General features: G+C 40.9%; 1 protein-coding gene across 1 annotated transcript in view; it reads right to left on the bottom strand.

Annotated features, from left to right (window-relative positions):
• The window catches only part of shtn3 (shootin 3), a 62,245-nt gene extending 42,346 nt beyond the window's left edge, over nt 1-19,899 (bottom strand). Inside the window, exons 1-3 of the mRNA XM_060926996.1 lie at nt 19,872-19,899; nt 19,671-19,729; nt 12,653-12,713 (exon numbers count right to left, since the gene is read on the bottom strand). Coding sequence (XP_060782979.1) covers nt 12,653-12,713; nt 19,671-19,729; nt 19,872-19,899 — 148 coding nt within the window. The remainder of the gene's footprint in view (nt 1-12,652; nt 12,714-19,670; nt 19,730-19,871) is intronic.

Genomic DNA, 19,899 nt, shown 5'->3' with positions numbered 1-19,899 from the left:
ACAAGGTGTTTCAGCTTGCCGACCCTCCGCACACAGGATGTTTTTTGTTTCTCGCACCATTCTGCGTAAACTCTAGAGACTGTTGTGCATGAAATTCCCAGGAGATCAGCAGTTTCTGAAATACTCAAACCAGCCAATCTGGCACCAACAACCATGCCACGGTTAGTCACAGAGATCATACTTTTTCCCCCCCATTCTGAAGTATGATGTGAACATTAACTGAAGTGCCTGACTTTTATCAGCATGATTTTATGTATTGTGCTGCTACAACATGATTGGCTGATTAGATAACTGCAAAAACGAGCAAGTGGACAGGTGTTCCTGTTAAAGTGGATGGTGAGCGTATATTAAGTGATGCATGTAGCATGTTGACACAGGTATAGGCTGGGTGCGATTTGCTGGGGGGGGGGATGGTGGGGATCATCCCCCCCTCTGGTTTTTATCTCTGCTGAAAAAAAAAAATCCTCGGGGACAACTCCATCAATAAAACAAACAAACCAAAAAAAAAAAAAAAGTTGACATGACAGGCATGTTGTGACACAGTTTTCTATGGTCTACATTGCACTCACTTTCAAAATGACCCGAAGTGGCAGCTTTGATGTTCACGAACGTCTAGGGTTGCCAACCGTCCCGTATTGGGCGGGACATCCCGTTTTTTGGGTAATTTTAATTTGTCCCGTCAGGGACAGATCCTGCCCCTCACTCCAATGTGGTGTAAATCGCGTAATTGCCGTGAGAAGCGCTATTACAGCGAGTCGCGGTCATCTGCGATTTAAAACCATTCACTGTTGCCATATCCTGAATTTTTAAGCTATACTGACAAAATAGGCATCAAATTAAACTAGAGCAGATGGTGCAGCCAGTGGATACAGCCTAACTGTTCGATAAGGATAGCAGATAGCTTAAAAAAAAACCTTCCGAAACAGGATAGACCTCAGTCTATAGTAGGGGAGCTTTTCTGCCTCACTCCTGCCTTTGTGATGTCTTTCTCTCTTGTTCTTCTGCTATGAAGCATTGCAGAAGGTTCTTAGGGTTTTCAAATGGACAATTAAGCAAATATCAGGGTTTTACAGCTACAGCAAATCATTTTTTCAGTTTATGACATTGCCTTCATAAATATGGCCTGATGAATTATTTGGCCAAAGTTTAAAAGAGAAAAATGAGACAATAATATTAGAATTGTTTGTTATTTTGCATTAAGTTACTTAAAAATATCCATTAATTGGTCTATTAATTTTTAAAAGCTCTATTTTAGAAATGAATTTGTAGTGGCCTACATTTGAAACACTCACCTAAAGGCGATTCGGTACTGTAACTATTTTGGGGGCGCGTGTACAGGGCCTGTACCGGTACTTGTCCGCACCCGGAACAAAGTGTCCCTCATTTATGAGAAAAGTTGGCAACCCTACGAACATCCCCAGCAAATAGATACATTGTAGATAATCATTGTGTGAACGTGGATTTAGCGCCATGAATCACATCCTTACTGATGAGCGCAACAGAATGAATGGATCCACACTGACAGCCTTCTTTTCCTCGCTGTCAATGGGCCAGACGTGCGTTCCTTCCCTGCTGAGAAATTCGCAGAAATGTGGATTAAAGAAGGGCGAAACGCGGCGGATAGCGCATCGACGGGAAAGCAGAAAAGGCCACATGAACTGCGCCATCAGAGCAAACTGTTCATTTAGTATTCATGTATTTTAGTGATTTTCGAGTCACTGTCCATTTAATCCGGAGGGAGAGAAACATCACAGCAACGCGACAAGCAATGCGAACTTTGTTGTGTGTTAGTGTTCGTGTATTTAGTCAGAGAGATAGGAAGATGAATTTACCATCTCTGGTTTAGTGTTCGTTTTCATTTAGTGTTATTCATTTGATATCATCGGATGTTATTGAGCTATTAGCCTATTGTTACCTTAATTTTGTGACGTTTCATGATATAAAAAAAAAACCCACGCATCCCCCCTTCTGGTTTTTTTGACAAATCGCACCCTGGGTATAGGTAACAACAGCTATAGCCATTTGTGCCAAATAGTATTGCACTACTAAAGGTATAAGATTTCACTAAAATATTATAATGGAAGCAACATTACCTCAACCGCATCTTGGCAGTGTTTAATATTTTGCACTTTTCCCTGTTAGGACATTACCTCTGCACCACTTTGGTGATAAATTGTGCTTGATATCTAAGCAGAGCCTTCCAGAAACCCATTAATAAATCAGGGAGCAAAGTGATAAGCTTTTTGCTGTTTATCCATTTTTGCTTTTTCATGGATGATGATTCATCAAGATATTAACAATGGTCAGTGTTATTAAAAGCGACATTTAATGCAGTCAATAGTTTATGATATGATTTAGTGGTTTCAGTGCAAAATCTTCTGTAATATAAAACAACCCCAATTCCAAAAAAGTTGGGATGCTGTGTAAACTGTAAAAAAAAAAAATAGAATGCAATAATTTGCAAATCATGGAAACCCTATATTTCATCGAAAATAGTACAAAGACAACATAAATGTTAAAACTGAGAAATTGTATTGTTTTTTGAAAAATATATGCTCATTTTGAATTTGATGTCAGCACCACATTTCAAAGAAGTTGCAACAGGGGCATATTTACCACTGTATTGCATCACCTCTACTTTTAACAACACTCTGTAAATGTTTGGGAACTGAAGAGACCCATTGCTGTAGTTTTGAAAGAGAAATGTTGTCCCATTCTTGCTTGATATACAATTTCAGCTGCCCAACAGTTCGAGGTCTCCTTTGTCATATTTTGCGCTTCATAATGGGCCAAATGTTTTAAATGGGAGACAGGTCTGGACTGGGGCGGCACGGTGGTGTAGTGGTTAGCGCTGTCGCCTCACAGCAAGAAGGTCTGGGTTCGAGCCCCGTGGCCGGCGAGGGCCTTTCTGTGTGGAGTTTGCATGTTCTCCCCGTGTCCACGTGGGTTTCCTCCGGGTGCTCCGGTTTCCCCCACAGTCCAAAGACATGCAGGTTAGGTTAACTGGTGACTCTAAATTGACCGTAGGTGTGAATGTGAGTGTGAATGGTTGTCTGTGTCTGTGTCAGCCCTGTGATGACCTGGCGACTTGTCCAGGGTGTACCCCGCCTTTCGCCCGTAGTCAGCTGGGATAGGCTCCAGCTTGCCTGCGACCCTGTAGAACAGGATAAAGCGGCTAGAGATAATGAGATGAGACGAGACAAGTCTGGACTGCAAGCAGGCCAGTTTAGCACCCAGACTCTTCTTCTATGGAGCCATGCAGTTTTAATATGTGCAGAAAGCGGTTTGGCATTGTCTTGCTGAAAGAAGGAAGGCCTTCCCTGAAAAAAATTGTCTGGATGGCAGCATATTGCTCTGAAACGTGCATATATCAGTCAGCATTAATGATGCCTTCCCAGATGTACAAGCTACCCAATGTCATGTGCACTAATGCACCCTCATACCATCACAGATGGTGGCTTTTAAACTGTGCACTGATAACAAGCCGGATGGTCGCTCTCCTCTTTAGCCTGGAGGACGTGGTGTCCATGATTTCTAAAAAGAATTTCTACTTTTCATTTGTCAGACCTCGGGACAATTTTCCACTTCACCTCAGTCCATTGTGAAAACGCTGATGGTGTTTTCACGAAAGGTGGCGGTGTCTCTGGATATTGTTTATATCTGGTTTTAACTTGCATTTGTGGATGCAGTAATGAACTGTTTTCACAGATGATGGTTCTCTGAAGTGTTCCTGAGCCCATACAGTGATTTCCACTACAGACACATGTCTGCTTTTAATGCAGTGTCTCCTGAGGGCCTGAAGATCACAGGCATCCAGTGTCAGTTTTCAGTCTTGTCTCTTGCATACAAAGGTGTCTCCAGATTCTCTGAATCTTTTAATGATATTCTGTACCATTGATGTTGTGATCCCCAAATTATTTGCAATTTTACATTCTTAAAATTGTTGCACTGTTTGCCAACAGTCTTTCACAGAGCGATGAACCCCTCCTCATCTTTTCTTCTGAAAAAGTCAGCAGCCTCTCTGGGATGCTCTTTTTATACCCAATCATGTAACTGACCTGTTGCCAATTAACCAAATTAGGTTTTTTTTTTAGCATTACACAGCTTTTTCAGTCTTTTGTTGCCCCTGTCCCAACTTTTCTGAAACGTGTTGCTGACATCAAATTCAAAATGCGCATATATTTTTCAAAAAACAATACAATCTCAGATTTGGCATTTGTTATATTGTTTTTGTACTATTTTCAATGAAATATAGGGTTTCCATGATTTGCAAATCTTCACATTGTTTTTATTTGTGTTTTACACAGTGTCCCAACTTTTTTTGGAATTGGGGTTGTATAATGTGCTTCAATATTGTGCAAAAACCTTGACCTGAGCATGGTTCATTCATACCTTCTAATTTATTCATCGGAATGGGATAGGATGTACAGGCTGGTGGTAATGAACATTCAGCTAGACGATGGTTTCCCTCTCTAAAAAAAGGTCAAGGCTTTCAGTTCTAACAAAGCCCTTTGGACATTAGGTCTGCTCTTTTAGCTTCCTAATGACTGACTGAACTCGGCTGTTCAGATTCTAGGTCAGCAACTGTGTAGTGCTGTGCGAGGACAATACGGCTCATGATTCACTCTATCAGTCATATTGACACAGTCTGCTTGGGTTAAGCTAATATTAGTTGAAAATTACATTGAGTAACCCTTCTGATGACAGTGATTAAGCTGTGCTGATAAATCCGAACAGTCTCCCGTTTAAAAGGGTGCAATTTTGCTTGCAACTTGAGTGCTAATTACACACAAAGATTACAGCCTTGCATCTATTCTAAGCCAGCTCTCCTCTCCGATCAGAGAGACTCAAATGCAGAAAACAGTTCCTTTCTAAATGTATTTTATTTTAAAGCTACAAGATTTTAGAATTTCACCCTCTCTGGTAGAAAAATGCTGTTGCAAGATAATGGCATAATAGCATGTTGTACCGTGGGTTGTGTGGCCTCTACCTCCACTGTGTGCATTAATCGCATGGCTGCACGTGCACATTTAGATATAATGCAAGGGTGTGTTCCAAACTGTACAATGCACAATAAGCAATGATATCAATGGATTAGCGATACATTGATATCATTGCTTTTTTCATCAGTATTACAGATGATACTATGAGGATAAAATAGCTTTATTGTGCAGATCAACATGACTTTCACAGTTACTGAGTACCTCTTACCATGAACTTGTCTTTTAGCTAGTGATTGCTTGATTAAACAGCAGTGCCCATGCAGCCAGGGCTTTGAACCAGAATTTTTTTCCTATTGGTTCGTTCCGAACAGAAACGGAATTTTAACATTTCCGGTTTTGGGTTCCACCATTAAATAGACGTTCCCGAACCGGTTAGAACAAAAAAATTTCGTTCCTGGAACGGTTAATTATGTTCCCTGTCAGCTGTTTAACAAATGGCTATAAAATTATGTCTCTGTCTCATCCAGCTTAAGCCAAATGTAGGCTAATTCTATTACAACCTTCATTAAATAAGACAAGAAATAATTCAAAACAATTATTATTTCAAATGTTGGCGATTTGGATTCTCAGTATGTCTTCCCATCTACACAAACAGAAAAAGTGCCAAAAATGAAAGATAATTCGTTTAGCGTGTTACCAAAGGCTAGTCAGGCCCTATGCATTGATAGGCTAACAGAGGTTAACGTCATTTAATGTTCGCGAGCCTCTCATTAACATGGACAAATATATTGATATCGTGTTTGAAATTGACGTTTTTGAATGACGATAGACTGCAATATTTACCTCTTATTTAAGATGTGGAGACGTGATAGTAGTCCACCCTCCCGCTCTCTCCATTCAGTCAGCGAACGTCACACAGGAAGTGAACCCCAGCGGGTCATAGAAACTTGCGCAGGAGAAGAATGACTTTTTTATTTGTAGGCTACGGAAACTTTGAGGAACGAAATAAAAACCGGTATTAACCGGTTACCATTATTTTTAATAAGCGTTTCTGTTCCGGAACATAAAAAATAATAAAGTTTCTGGTTTCGTTTCTGTTCCATGTGAAATAGAAAAAGTTCCCGGTTTTCGTTTTCGTTCCTTGAACCGGTTCAAAGCCCTGCATGCAGCACATACCTGATTCAGTTTAACTGTACTCTTTCTATAGTATCATAAACAGCGCACATCATACAGTACATACCTCTCCTGACCGGATGCAGCTCCTGCCAATTATAGTGTAGTCACCGTACCAATATCCCATTAATTCCAGTCCAATACCCCTGATACAACAGTGACTATGAATTACCATAAAAGGATTGTCAACACAACCCACAGCTACTCAGAAACATCTTATTAAAAAGTATTCGTACTCATCTGGCTCAATTATCATATTTTAATGAAAAAAAAAAAAATTCTACGCACTCTAGCTTTACAACTGTTGAGAGCTTATATCATGTTACTGCACACAGTGACTCCTTTTTATACAATAGATAGTGAAGGAACACTAATGTGAAGTGAAGCAGTTATTTTGCCAGATGCTGCCTTTTATATATTTGAGTATTTGCTCCAGTACAACCAATGCTTAAGTAGCATTCGGACCAATCACATTCAATCAGCACAGACCCACTGCATGTCAGCAACTAAACCAAATTACACTGACATTTGGAGAGTCATGCTGGGAACTGCAGAAAACTATGCTAACTGTTAGCGGGAGGACGTGGCTTAATAAACTGACCTACTGTGCACTGGCTCCAAGACACTGTCTCATACACAACACATTTCGTACATTTTTACGTGTAAAACAATTAGAATTTATTTTCAACATGGACTGCAGGAAAATACAGTGATAACAGAGGCACTTTCAATTAGTAAATAATTCATAATTGTAGTCTTAAATGATTCAAAGGAAAGAGCCTGGCAGAGATATGTACAGTATTTGTCAGAGACTATTAACCCTCCACTGGGGATGATGGTAACTCCAGGAGGAAGCGTTGATTGTTTCAGAAAGAGTCTGGGGCTTCATTCAAACGAGCTCTATTGATCCATAAAGCATGTGCTGATGAGCCATGTAGTATATACGTGTAATAAAGAAACAGAAGGGAGTTTCTGTTAAATTTAAAGCAGGTTAAAAGCTTGAACTTACTATTCCCACTTTTCCATTTTGAATGTAATAACAATAATATAAAAGATTCTCAGTGAAGATGACATGCATAAAATGTACGGACATGGAAAACATGACCAATACAAGCCAACATTTTCCAATCGCAACTTTTAGAAAAGAAAAAAAAAAAAACGTAATATCGCATGATATGCATCTTTTCAAGATATGAAATTATACATATCATGATACAAGACTTTGGCCATGTCATCCAACACACTGTGAAGTAAAAACAATCAGTCTGCCTAATGATGTTTAAAACCTTGCTAGCGAAGGGTGAGTACCTCACACAGAATGTCAGGGTTTGATCAAGTTGCTGCATAGCAGGGGTGAAAACAACATAAGCCTAATCAGATCAGTATGTAATCAGATACTGGCTGTCAAAATGTCCATGATGCATCTACTCTGCCATTGTAATTGAATCTTAAAGGAAAGCTCCAGGATTTTTTAACCCGGACCCTATTTTCCCATCTCTTTGGGTCCAAATATTTACGAGAAACAAAAATGTTTGAAATTGGTCCGGTATTGAGTTAGAACACTATAACCGGAAACTACAAAATGGCTATACAATGTAATCCTACCGGGCAAAATATCCACATCAAAGTAAACTGCTTGTTTTTGCCATTGACAGAAGTGCATGGATTAAAGCAAAAAAAAAAAAATTTATTTGACTGAAAATTTACAGGGGGGGGGGGGGGGGGGGGGGGGGGATTTCGATGAAATTCTGAGAATGGTTAACTTTATCATCAATTAATTAATGGATTAATATATTCAATTTACTGCACTTTCTTTCCATTGCTTCCGTATATTATTTTTTTGTGGCAAACCACACAAATGCAAGCGCCTGGAATGTTTAGTTTTTTGCACCATGAACCATGGCTTTCCGTTTTCACCTATTTCGTACAGCCAAGCCCACCTCCACTTGTTTTTTACACCTTTATAGATGGCAGACACATCAGTGCCTTCTTTCATGTAAAGCGCATCCATGCTGCCGAAACCGAAAGCAGAATGACATGCTCCTCTATGCTCGACGTTAATATAGAAAAAAAGTTTGGATCTTCGCTTAAATTAAAATTGGGGTTTGACCTTATTTTGTGTTGAATACGACTTCAAAAACAATTCAAGATTTTATTAAGAGAAATGTTGTGGCCAACACGAGTGTTAAGTTACCTAAAAGATCGTGTGAAGTTGGCTGCTATCTACTTTGCGTTCGTTCTCATTTTCCTCCATCATTTCATAGGCCAGAAACAGATGTTTTGATGTAATTTAACTTAGTAGGCTATGATTATTATTTAACCGTAGTCTTCTAGACATTTTGACTGTTTGGGGCATTGAACGCTGGTGTATGATTTTCAGGGAATAAAGTTTAGCGAATGTCAGAACATCATTGCGCTCGCAGCCTCCAACTCCTCAAATGTCCTTTAAATTGTGATATAACGTAGGCTATAAGGCACGGTTCTAACATACCTTACACACTGGCCTAACGAAAATAATAATTGTTGGGGCGTCTGCTGATTTGTTAGCTATAAATTTAGGTCTAATTACTTCTGACAGTCTGCAAGCATTGCACTGTCGGGTCTTCAAGTCTGGCTGAAGCAGAGGAGCGGGCTTTCCAGGGTTTATTTTTTCTTTATTTTTTTTTTTAACATGCTCTATTTCTATATGTCCAAGTTTGAACTAAGTCATTTTGGCAAGATTTAATTTAATACAAAACAGAAATGGTCAGACACAAGCACGCCAACCACATGGGAATGTATTTTGCCAATTTTGACAGCGCATGTTTTTTTAATGCCGCACCGTAGACAGCGAACGTTTAAACATGATCAAACCTAGGAAATGAACGACACAAAGCATGGCTCAAAAACAAAAAAGTTAAATAAACCCTGCTGATAGTTGGTGTTGCAACACATCAGTGTTATAACCCAATCTCTACCCAACCACCCGTCATTTTAATTCTCCTCGGATCAGCACCGACCTCACATTTGGCCTTGGGAGAGTTCAGTTGACGGAAATCCGTCAGACGACGGAAAACTTTAATCTATGGAAGTGTCTGACAACAAGGAAAGGAGATGTACCTGGGACTTTTTAACCTCAATAACTGTAAAGAAAATGTAGAAATGAGAGTAGAAACACTCGTTTGTTTTACCTTTCTTTTCTTCTGGTCTCTGATGCAGCACAGTATGCCCCATTCAGTACCTGGAGTTGATTTCTGCACAGAGGCTGCTTAATGTTTACAAAAGGAGAAGTCATGCAGAAATTGGAAAGTCTATTTCCAAAGTAATGCTTGAATATTTAGCCAATTATGACAATGTGAATGAGTGTCTAACAACATGGAAAGGACCCCTTTTCATGTCCTTTCTTTTGTGGTTGCCGGATATAGCGTTCTAACTCAATACTGGACCGATTTCAATCATTTTTGTCCCTAGTAAACATCTCGACTCAAAGAGATGGGAAAACGGGGCCCAGGTTAAAAAAAAAAAATCCCAGAGCGTTCCTTCAAAATTAAATTTGCTTCCTTTTCACTTTTGGAGGCAAGTGGATTTGAAAATTATATCCAATACAGTAACTTGTAAATTGGAGATACATGCAAAAGAGACAGATACATTGAGGATATTACACGGTTGTGTGAAGATATGAAGTTTGGTGGTGAACATATTCACGAGTGAGCGAAGCAAACAAGTGAAAATATTTTAACACAAGAAAAGAAACTTCATATATTCGCACCACCGTGGAATGTTTTTTTTATATATTATATAGACACATCCACTAAACAAAGCGAGTTAATCAAAAGAATTTTAATTCTGAACGGGTTCACCATTTTGACAACGCGCATCTAGTCAGCGGAAAAACACTGGGAGTGACTTCATATCTTCAAGCCAATGTGTGATTTTCTTTTTATTATACAGATGCATTTACAAAAAAGTACCCAAATTTATCAAAACAATTTATCGATTTCCTCATGAGTGACACACAGATTTACTATATGGAAACGAGTGTTTTACTGGGAAATACGCCACACGTGTTTTTCATACGTGCTACATCCAGGACATGAAGAACCAAAACCGTGACAAATCTCCATATGTCACTTGTGAGGAAATCGATGAATTGTTTTGATAAATTTCGCGTTGTCAAAATGGCGAACCGGTTCAAAAGTAAAATTCTTTTGATTAACTTGCGTATTTTGTGTGAATGTGTCTATATAATATAAAGAACATTACATGGTGATGCAGAAGTATGAAGATCATCTTCTCGTGCTGAAAAAATATTTTCGCCCGTTCACTTCGCTCACTCGTGGATATGTTCACCACTCAAAGATAAACTTCGTGTCTTTGCGCAACCGTGTAATATCCTCTATTTATGTCACGGTTTTGGTTCTCCATGTCCCGGATGTAGCTCGTATGAAAAATATGAGTGGTATATTTCCTAGTAAAACACTCGTGTGCATATAATACAGGGTGTCAAAATTTTATGTTTAATGTTTTTTGTTTTTATCTTTTTAGGTGGTGTAGTGGTTAGCGCTGTCGCCTCACAGCAAGAAGGTCCGGGTTCGAGCCCCGTGGCCGGCGAGGGCCTTTCTGTGTGGAGTTTGCATGTTCTCCCCGTGTCCGCGTGGGTTTCCTCCGGGTGCTCCGGTTTCCCCCACAGTCCAAAGACATGCAGGTTAGGTTAACTGGTGACTCTAAATTGACCGTAGGTGTGAATGAGAGTGTGAATGGTTGTCTGTGTCTATGTGTCAGCCCTGTGATGACCTGGCAACTTGTCCAGGGTGTACCCCGCCTTTCGCCCATAGTCAGCTGGGATAGGCTCCAGCTTGCCTACGACCCTGTAGAACAGGATAAAGTGGCTAGAGATAATGAGATGAGATCTTTTTAGGTATAGAAATGCCATTCACTGGAAAAGAAAAGGCGTTTTGTGTGTTAGAATACGCTCGAACACAGTCGAACAAGACTGTTCAGTGTGCATTTATGACAGAATTCTCTAAAAACACACCAACTGTAATGCAGATTTGGACATGGCACAAAAAGTTCAAAGAGGAAGGCTGTGTGTGCAGGGCAAAAGGATCTGGACGACCACCAGCATCGGAAGAGACAGTCGAGTGGGTTCGCCAATATTGAAAAGTTGTGAAATCGTTCATGGAATCCACATACCTTTGAATTTCTCATTCAAATTTTGAGGAATAAATGTTATATTGCTCAACATTAAGCCTGTTCAGTTTCATTTGCCTAGACTATGTAGTTTCTGGGATATTTACATCTCAAATAATATCCAGTTTTTTGAAACACCCTGTATTATATTTCATTTCAGGAAAGCCTGTACTACAAACAGTAAAAAATGTCAAAATTTCAAAAATGAAAGATTGTCCCAGCCCCACACATATATATCCTGGAAATGTAAATGAGCACAAGTGGAGGATGCTGACTCTGCACAATTCAAGTCTCACCCAGAATCTTTCCAATGAAGCTGAATAAGACTGAATGCTGATGATGAATTACTTCTAGAAGTAGTATTCAGTTTCCATGACCCATTTAGGGAAAATCACACAGACTGGAAAACCCAGGAAATTAGGAAGGTAAAGAGTATGTTCTAGAGTGCACTCAAGAAAAAAAAAAGGTTCCTCAAAGGTTCTTTGGATGGTCAGTGTTTCTAGGTTTCTAAATGTGGTTTACTTGTAACAAAGGGAACCCATCTGTTCTGAGGTTCTACATAGAACATATGAATTTGAACCTTTTACAGTGGTATATCAAAGTATAGGATGATCAAACGCTGATGTTTTGAATATATTTTATTCAGGATTGTTTAGGGAAGTATTAACACAGCATTTAAACGTACATTAGTGACTGAAATATGACTGAAGTTCAGACCCCAGGAGTTGCTGTTTGTTCTTGAGGATAGATAGATAGATAGATAGATAGATAGATAGATAGATAGATAGATAGATAGATAGATAGATAGATAGATAGATAGATAGATAGATAGATAGATAGATAGATAGATAGATAGATAGATAACTTTGTCATTGCACATTTCTATGCAATGAAACACTGTTTGAGGGCTCAAAATCACAGCAGCATATCAATAAAATAAATAAATAAATAACCTTTTGAAAAGCCCTTTTTCCGAGCCTCTCAATAAGGTAATTTTTCTATACTTTTTCACGGTAGATAATGCAAATAGCCCTCTGTATTTAATCCTTCATTTGTTTAATTTTTATTTCAGTTTTATTTATCTGTTTGACATTTTCTTGCTACTGTAACACGTGAATTTCCCCGATGTGGGATGAATAAAGTGAATCTAATCAATCTTATTCCTTAACTACTCACCTGTATCTATGCCTGAATTGGAGTCTGCCTCAGTGGCAATTTGGATATAAATTTCAGCCAAATAAATATATTTCTGTACCACATAACTGAGAATTTCACCAGCTGATTTAGCAATGAAAGTCATTCAGATATTAAAATATTACTAGCATTATAGCACTAACTCACCTCAAACAGCTTTCAGGTGAACTTACCCCTCTTAATGTGCTTAAGCTGTCTTTCGGCTTCGTCTCTCTCTTCAGTCAGTCTTAAGCACTGAAGAATTTATAAAAGGGGGATGTCAATCATTTACCATAACAGACTCAGTCACTTTGTGTAGATGTGTCACAATGAAAAGCATTTTAAGACAAATGGAAACAAGCTGCCTTTCTATACAAATCTTAAAATACGTGCCCTGATAAAGTGCAAGGCAACAGAAGTTCTTTTGTTATTTTGTCCAGAATGCTTCATCTGAACTTTGTCCACAAGAAACTCTGTCATGATCAGGGGCGTCACTAGGCCCAGTAAAAATCAGCTGTGCCCCAGTAAGAAAATGTTGAAAGATTTTCATAACTAGTTCCTTTGGCAGATCGTTTATCTACTGTAAGTTGTAGGACAGTGTGTTTCAAACTTCTATCGCCTCTTCTTTCTAATTAATTTTCTGATTGGTCTGGGAGATTCTCACTGTAAACATAGCGTGCGTGCGGCATGCCATGAGTCCATTTAGCCTGCTGGAGAGATGAGTCTACTCTTTGGATGAGTCAGAGAACGGGCTCTGGATGAGTTAAGGTAGCGCGAAGTTTTTGCAACAAAACTAAGCAAACCATATTCTAACAAACCCATTAAACTACATCGAATTAAACAATATTAAATTACTTTTCCAGATGGATATCAGACAATTCTTCTCGCGAAGCAGAGACAGGGCAGGGAAACAGTGACAGATGAGGAGGAGGGTGAGAGAGGCAAGATTAAGGTTGTAGGCTATGTGCTAGTCCGTCATAACTAACCAGCTGCATAATGATTGAAAAAAACCAGGCATTAGCCTACACTATACTGTTTAAGAAATGAAGTGACAAGTTGAAATGTTCCTTGGTTAACTTTTTCCCCAAAATTGCTTCTTTACTCTTGTGGAATGTAATACAAATGCATAATAGAAAACTTGAATCAAATACATAAAATTAGTTAGGTTATTCAGCTGTTTAGCTGTTCCATGAAATGTTTGGCAGGTTTACTGCATATGAAAGACAATAGAGTATGTTTAAATAAACATCTTAATGCATTCTTGAACAGACTCTCCCTTTTTAACTTTACCAGTAGATGTATATCAGGAACGTTAAGGTGCATTGTGCGGGGGGGGGGGGGGGGGGGGGGGGGGGGGCATTTTGTGTGTGTGTGTCGGGGGGGTGGGGCAGTGCCCCAGTAAAGCTTAATTCCTAGTGATGCCCCTGATCATGATATACAATCAAGGTTATGTTAAGCAGGGCGGCACGGTGGTGTAGTGGTTAGCGCTGTCGCCTCACAGCAAGAAGGTCCGGGTTCGAGCCCAGCAGCCGACGAGGGCCTTTCTGTGTGGAGTTTGCGTGTTCTCCCCGTGTCCGCATGGGTTTCCTCCGGGTGCTCCGGTTTCCCCCACAGTCCAAAGACATGCAGGTTAGGTTAACTGGTGACTCTAAATTGACCGTAGGTGTGAATGTGAGTGGTTGGTTGTGTCTATGTGTCAGCCCTGTGATGACCTGGCGACTTGTCCAGGGTGTACCCCGCCTCTCGCCCGTAGTCAGCTGGGATAGGCTCCAGCTTGCCTGCGACCCTGCACAGGATAACCGGCTACAGATGATGATGGATGGATGGATTAAGCAAAAAGTTTCAAATAAAAGTGATGGGATTTACCAAGCTGCCTTTAGCTCTGAGAATGAACTGTGTGAATGAAGTGCTGCATTTACCCTGCTGTGCTTCAAACATGATATTTGAAATCAGAGAGCTCTAATCTGTGTCAGTGTCCATTCTTTTGGAAATGAAGGTACCAATCTGTACAGGAATGGTACCATTGACTGAATTCAATTCAATTTATTTGTATCGCATTTTTAACAACAGATATTGTCACAAAGCATTTTTACAGAAATTTAAGTGTAGATTTAGATCCCTAATGAGCAAGCCTGAAGCAACAATGGGAAGGAAAATCTTCTTGAAACAACCTTTGCTGAGACCGGATAGTAGGGTTATAAATCATTACTCTTCCGCAATCGTACACTTAAAAGGTCAAAACAATATGTACATATGTTCTTCTTTTCCCTATAGCCAGCAAGGGCTGTAAGGGCACCGCTGATGACATTTTAACAGTCCATCATTAGTGTGTCTTGGGCATTTTAAACTTGGAGGAGCTTGATCAGTGGACAATTTAGAGGAGCCAGTTAACCTAACTGCATGTCTTTGGACTGTGAGGGAAACCGGAGTACCCAGAGGAAACCTATAGACCCTTTTCAGTCACGTGACCTTCGTAACAGCGACCGCCATTTTGGACATGTAGTGGACTTCAGCTCGAATCGGTTTGAATGCGAGGAAGGCGACAAACATAAAAGAAAAAGGAGCGAGATGCAGAAAACTGTATTTACTAGTTTACTGTAATTATGATCTGGCAGCTATTTACACCGGATCCAGTGTAAATAGCTGCCGGAGCCAACGTCCGAGCTAGCGAGCTGCTCCGGCCGGCCGCGAGCCAGCGCTGGCTCGGACGTTGGCTCCGGCAGCTATTTACACTGGATCCAGTGTAAATAGCTGCCAGATCATAATTACAGTAAACTAGAATGGAATGTTAACAGCAATGTAATGCCTTTTCTGGCTAATTTTATTCGTCTTACCTCCAACAAAGTGGTCACTACACAAGCGTTGGTATGCCGCTATCCATCTTCTCCGTCGGTCAGCATCTACCGGGATCCGATAAAACGATAACCCTTGCCTTGTTTGTTGATGGTTACTACATCCAGGTACACAACAATATAGTGGCATGATGGAAGTCTTGCTGAAAATAAACACTTTCTTTGCTGCCGTTCCTCAATGTTGGCTGTGGTAAACTACTGGTAGTACATGTCCAAAATGGCGGCCGCGTTTGTCGTGACATCACATGAAAAGGGTCCATACAGACACAGGCAGAACATGCAAACTCCACACAGAAAAGCCCCTCATCAGCTGTGAGATTGAAACAAGGAACCTTCTTGCTGTGTGGCGACAGACCACCTTGCCGCCCACATATTTCACAATAGTGTTTATGATTACAGCAGCAATTCGTAGGTCCAAGTCTACAATATCCAGGGGCGTAGCTGGGGGGGGTCCTGGGGTGCCCGTGACCCCCACTTTGTCGGACCATACATTTTTTCAATAGCTGCATAAGAATATTAGAAAAGTGCCCACTGTGATTTTTCTAACATTTTTTTTAAACTAGATTGTCACCTCAGCCTCATTAGGGTTTCTATAACCTTGTATGGGCTTCCTGTGGTTTGGGCACGAAAACCCAGTTCTGCGCAAGCGCAACACGATCGCACTGCCAGTGTAGCTGCAGTCTTTTCAGTTACGAATTACGAGTATTTCCTCGTGTTAATAATTCGCCATGTCAAAACAAGCGAAACTTTCCTCCTTCTTTCGACGTGAAGAGAGGTAAGCAATTTATTATATATTTTTTTCCATCAAAGTTGCATTTTGTGGCTTCAAAGCCAAGTTTTAGTGTGCTGTTTCTAGAACACAACACCAAGAAAACGTGGAAGAAACAGCAATAATGGAAGAGCCGATTTCTAAGCTACCTAAAACTAGCAATGGTAATTATTTTTTGTGACATATTTTTCATAGTTCTATTCTAGTACTAAATCAGTTTATGATAAAACAAAGTCAAAACAAGATGAAACAGCTCGCAACATGAGATGAAAGAATGATGCAAAGACTTATTTTCTCAAATGTATTCAATGTATTTTTTCATTTACAAACCTGCGGGTATGTACTCAGGCTGCCAGTCAGTGTATGACCCCTCCATTTGAAAAATCCTAGCTATGCCCCTGATATCCCAATGAGATTATCCACTCACGAAAGGGTGACACAGGGCACAAAGTGTTTTTTGGGAAGTGCAATCTTTAACGCATCTATGTGGGACCATGGCAGCACGGTGGTGTATTGGTTAGCGCTGTCGCCTCACAGCAAGAAGGTCCTGGGTTCGAGGCTGACGAGGGCCTTTCTGTGCGGAGTTTGCATGTTCTCCCCGTGGGTTTCCTCCGGGTGCTCCGGTTTCCCCCACAGTCCAAAGACATGCAGGTTAGGTTAACTGGTGACTCTAAATTGACCGTAGGTGTGAATGTGAGTGTGAATGGTTGTCTGTGTCTATGTGTCAGCCCTGTGATGACCTGGTGACTTGTCCAGGGTGTACCCCGCCTTTCGCCCGTAGTCAGCTGGGATAGGCTCCAGCTTGTCCGTGACCCTGTAGAACAGGATAAGCGGCTACAAATGATGGATGGATTGGCCAAGGATGGCTCACATGACATAAAATAGTTCCACCAGTGATTAAGCAATATATTGCATGATGTCCATCCATCCATCATCTGTAGCCGCTTATCCTGTCCTACAGGGTCGCGGGCAAGCTGGAGCCTATCCCAGCTAACTATGTGCGAGAGCCGGGTACACTTTGGACAAGTCACCAGGTCATCGCAGGGCTAACACAGACACAGACAACCATTTACACCTACGGTCAATTTAGAGCCCAACCCGCATGCCTTTAGATTGTGGGGGAAACTGGAGCACCCGGAGGAAACCCACACGGACACGGGGAGAACACTGCATAATGTCAGAAATGTAAAAAAAAAATGGATATAGTATGAGTCAGTCATGATATATCCTGGACATGGCCGTAGCCAGCTATGAGGCCACCGAGGTCCGGACCTCGGCCAATTTTAAGAGCTGAAAATAGATTTGTACGCTAAATATTCAACTGGATAAAAAAAAAAAAAAAAGAATAATATTAAAACGTCTCCGTAAAAAGTGTATTGTTAGATATGTTAAACGTTGACTCTGTCTTCTGTGTCTGTTTAGCCTACCTTGTTTGTGATTTTAAAAATAAATCATTCGACAAGCCAAAGCAAGAGAGTGGAAATTTCAACTTATGTTTGCCTTGGGTAACTTTGTCTAAAACATGGTGGTGTATACTGTTTTTTTTTTTTTCCCAGAATTTTTTTTTGTGTGTAGGTGTAACGGATGCCACATTGTTAATGTGTCTTAGTTACATAGGCTACATGGTGAGGGTGTCTTTTGTCCTCATTGCTTGGGCCAGATCAAACCATTAAACAAGCTTAAATTATTCTTACTCTTGCCACATACATGATTTTTTTCAAAACCGATGATATTCAGGGCGGCACGGTGGTGTAGTGCAGGGGTGGGCAATTATTTTTTCCATGGGGCCACATGAGAAACAGAAAATTTTGTGGAGGGCCGGACCAAAAGGCTGAACTAAATTCTGCATAATATTAATTGTATTTCTTTATATAAAGCAGTAAATATCATTGTTTTTACAAGCTGCTAAGACTGGTAAGAGTATGGAAAAAACGAGGTTGCCTTACAAAAAATGTCATTTATTCAATCAAATTTCCCAAAGCAATGGTTAACAAAATATGAATGTTTGTACCTTTTTTTTTTCAGTCACATTCACCCCAAAACACAATAAAGACATCACAATATTGTCTTTCTACTCCAAATATCAAGCAAGATACATCATATTATAATAATGATGCCCACATTTGTAGTCTAATCACCTCATTTGGTGTTTTTCGGATCTGCTCTCCACAAACTAAACACACGGCTTTATCTCTGACTTCAGTAAATAAATACTTAGCAGTCCGTGTTTTGTTGAAAGCCCTGCATTCGGCATCTACCTTTCTTCTTTTTGCGGACATTTTGGGGGCTAAAGTCTTCTTGTGACCTGCTCCCAACAACGTCGATTCGGTGTAGGTATCAGATCTACAGATCGGCTCGGGCTCCGGTGCCTGCTGGTGACGTCACACTATGTGATTGGCTGGACCATCTGAAGGATGACGTACAAGTTTGCGGTTGGTCTGGACAAATTACGGAAGTAGTTATCGCGGGATTAGGTTTCGTGGGATTTCATGTCCTGTTCATGTCGCGCGCATTGCGTTTTTGTTGAACACAACTTCAAAATAAAAGCAATGCACATTCAGTCCATGCATGAGGTAAAATTAGAAAATGTTTATTTTGTAATTTCTAATTAACCTTACGCGGGCCGGTCAGAATGAACCAAAGGGCCGGATGCGGCCCGCGGGCCGTAAAATGCCCAGGTCTGGTGTAGTGGTTAGCCCTGTCGCCTCACAGCAAGAAGGTCCGGGTTCGAGCCCCGTGGCCGGCGAGGGTCTTTCTGTGCGGAGTTTGCATGTTCTCCCCATGTCTGCATGGGTTTCCTCCGGTTTCCCTCACAGTCCAGAGACATCTAGGTTAGGTTAACTGGTGACTCTAAATTGAGCGTAGGTGTGAATGTGAATGGTTGTCTGTGTCTGTGTGTCGGCCCTGTGATGACCTGGCGACTTGTCCAGGGTGTACCCCGCCTTTCGCCCGTAGTCAGCTGGGATAGGCTCCAGCTTGCCTGCGACCCTGTAGAACAGGATAAAGCGGCTACAGATAATGAGATGAGATGAGACCTCGGTGATTTTAAAATGCAGGCTACGGCCCTGATCCTGGATATACCATGAACTGATGTCACAATTTCAAGCTAGACGGCCGACTCGAGTCACAGCTGTAGCTCCGTGAACATTTCTGTGTGTGTAGCTCTATGTATCATGATCAGGATAAGCAGCTACGGATAATGGATGGATGGATGGATGGATGTGGGACCATCCTATTGTAGCTGTTCACTTACCTGAAGGTGCACATGGCTTTGCTTAACACCTTTTTAAACCTTTTCAGTGGTCCTCAAGGTCCAGTTATGTACCTTAACATGTCTGAGTGTACACATGTAGCCTGTATTGTTATTATGTTCAGTGAAATGTCATCATTTGTGCATGAAATGAAATGAAGCACAAACAATTCATCTGCACTTGGGTGTGTGCTCCTGTGGCCTGAATAAATCAAACCGCCGGTGTGCTGGCTCAGCGACCTGAAGAAACTCGATATTGCGATTAATACACGACTTATAATCACCTGAAAAGTGTAATTCCTGCTGTGGTTCATGGAGTGCTCCTGCAGAGCAGCCCTTACCTCGGTGCTGGCTCTGTGCGCGCCTCCCTGCGCCGCTCCGCCACCGGCCTCCATCGCTGCTCAAAACAGGAACAAGGGAAGCGCGCGCACAATAGACGGTTAGAAACGGACACGGGGTCTGTTTTATATCGTTTAAAAACTCGGAACCGGATTAAAAAACTATTCAATAAGCAGAAATTAAAGATGTCCGAATGTTATTACCATTACCAGACAGCCGTCTCGCATCCAT

Source organism: Neoarius graeffei, chromosome 8, assembly GCF_027579695.1.
Source record: "Neoarius graeffei isolate fNeoGra1 chromosome 8, fNeoGra1.pri, whole genome shotgun sequence".
NCBI classification, from domain to species: domain Eukaryota; kingdom Metazoa; phylum Chordata; class Actinopteri; order Siluriformes; family Ariidae; genus Neoarius; species Neoarius graeffei.
This window is presented reverse-complemented; position numbering and strand designations above follow the sequence as displayed.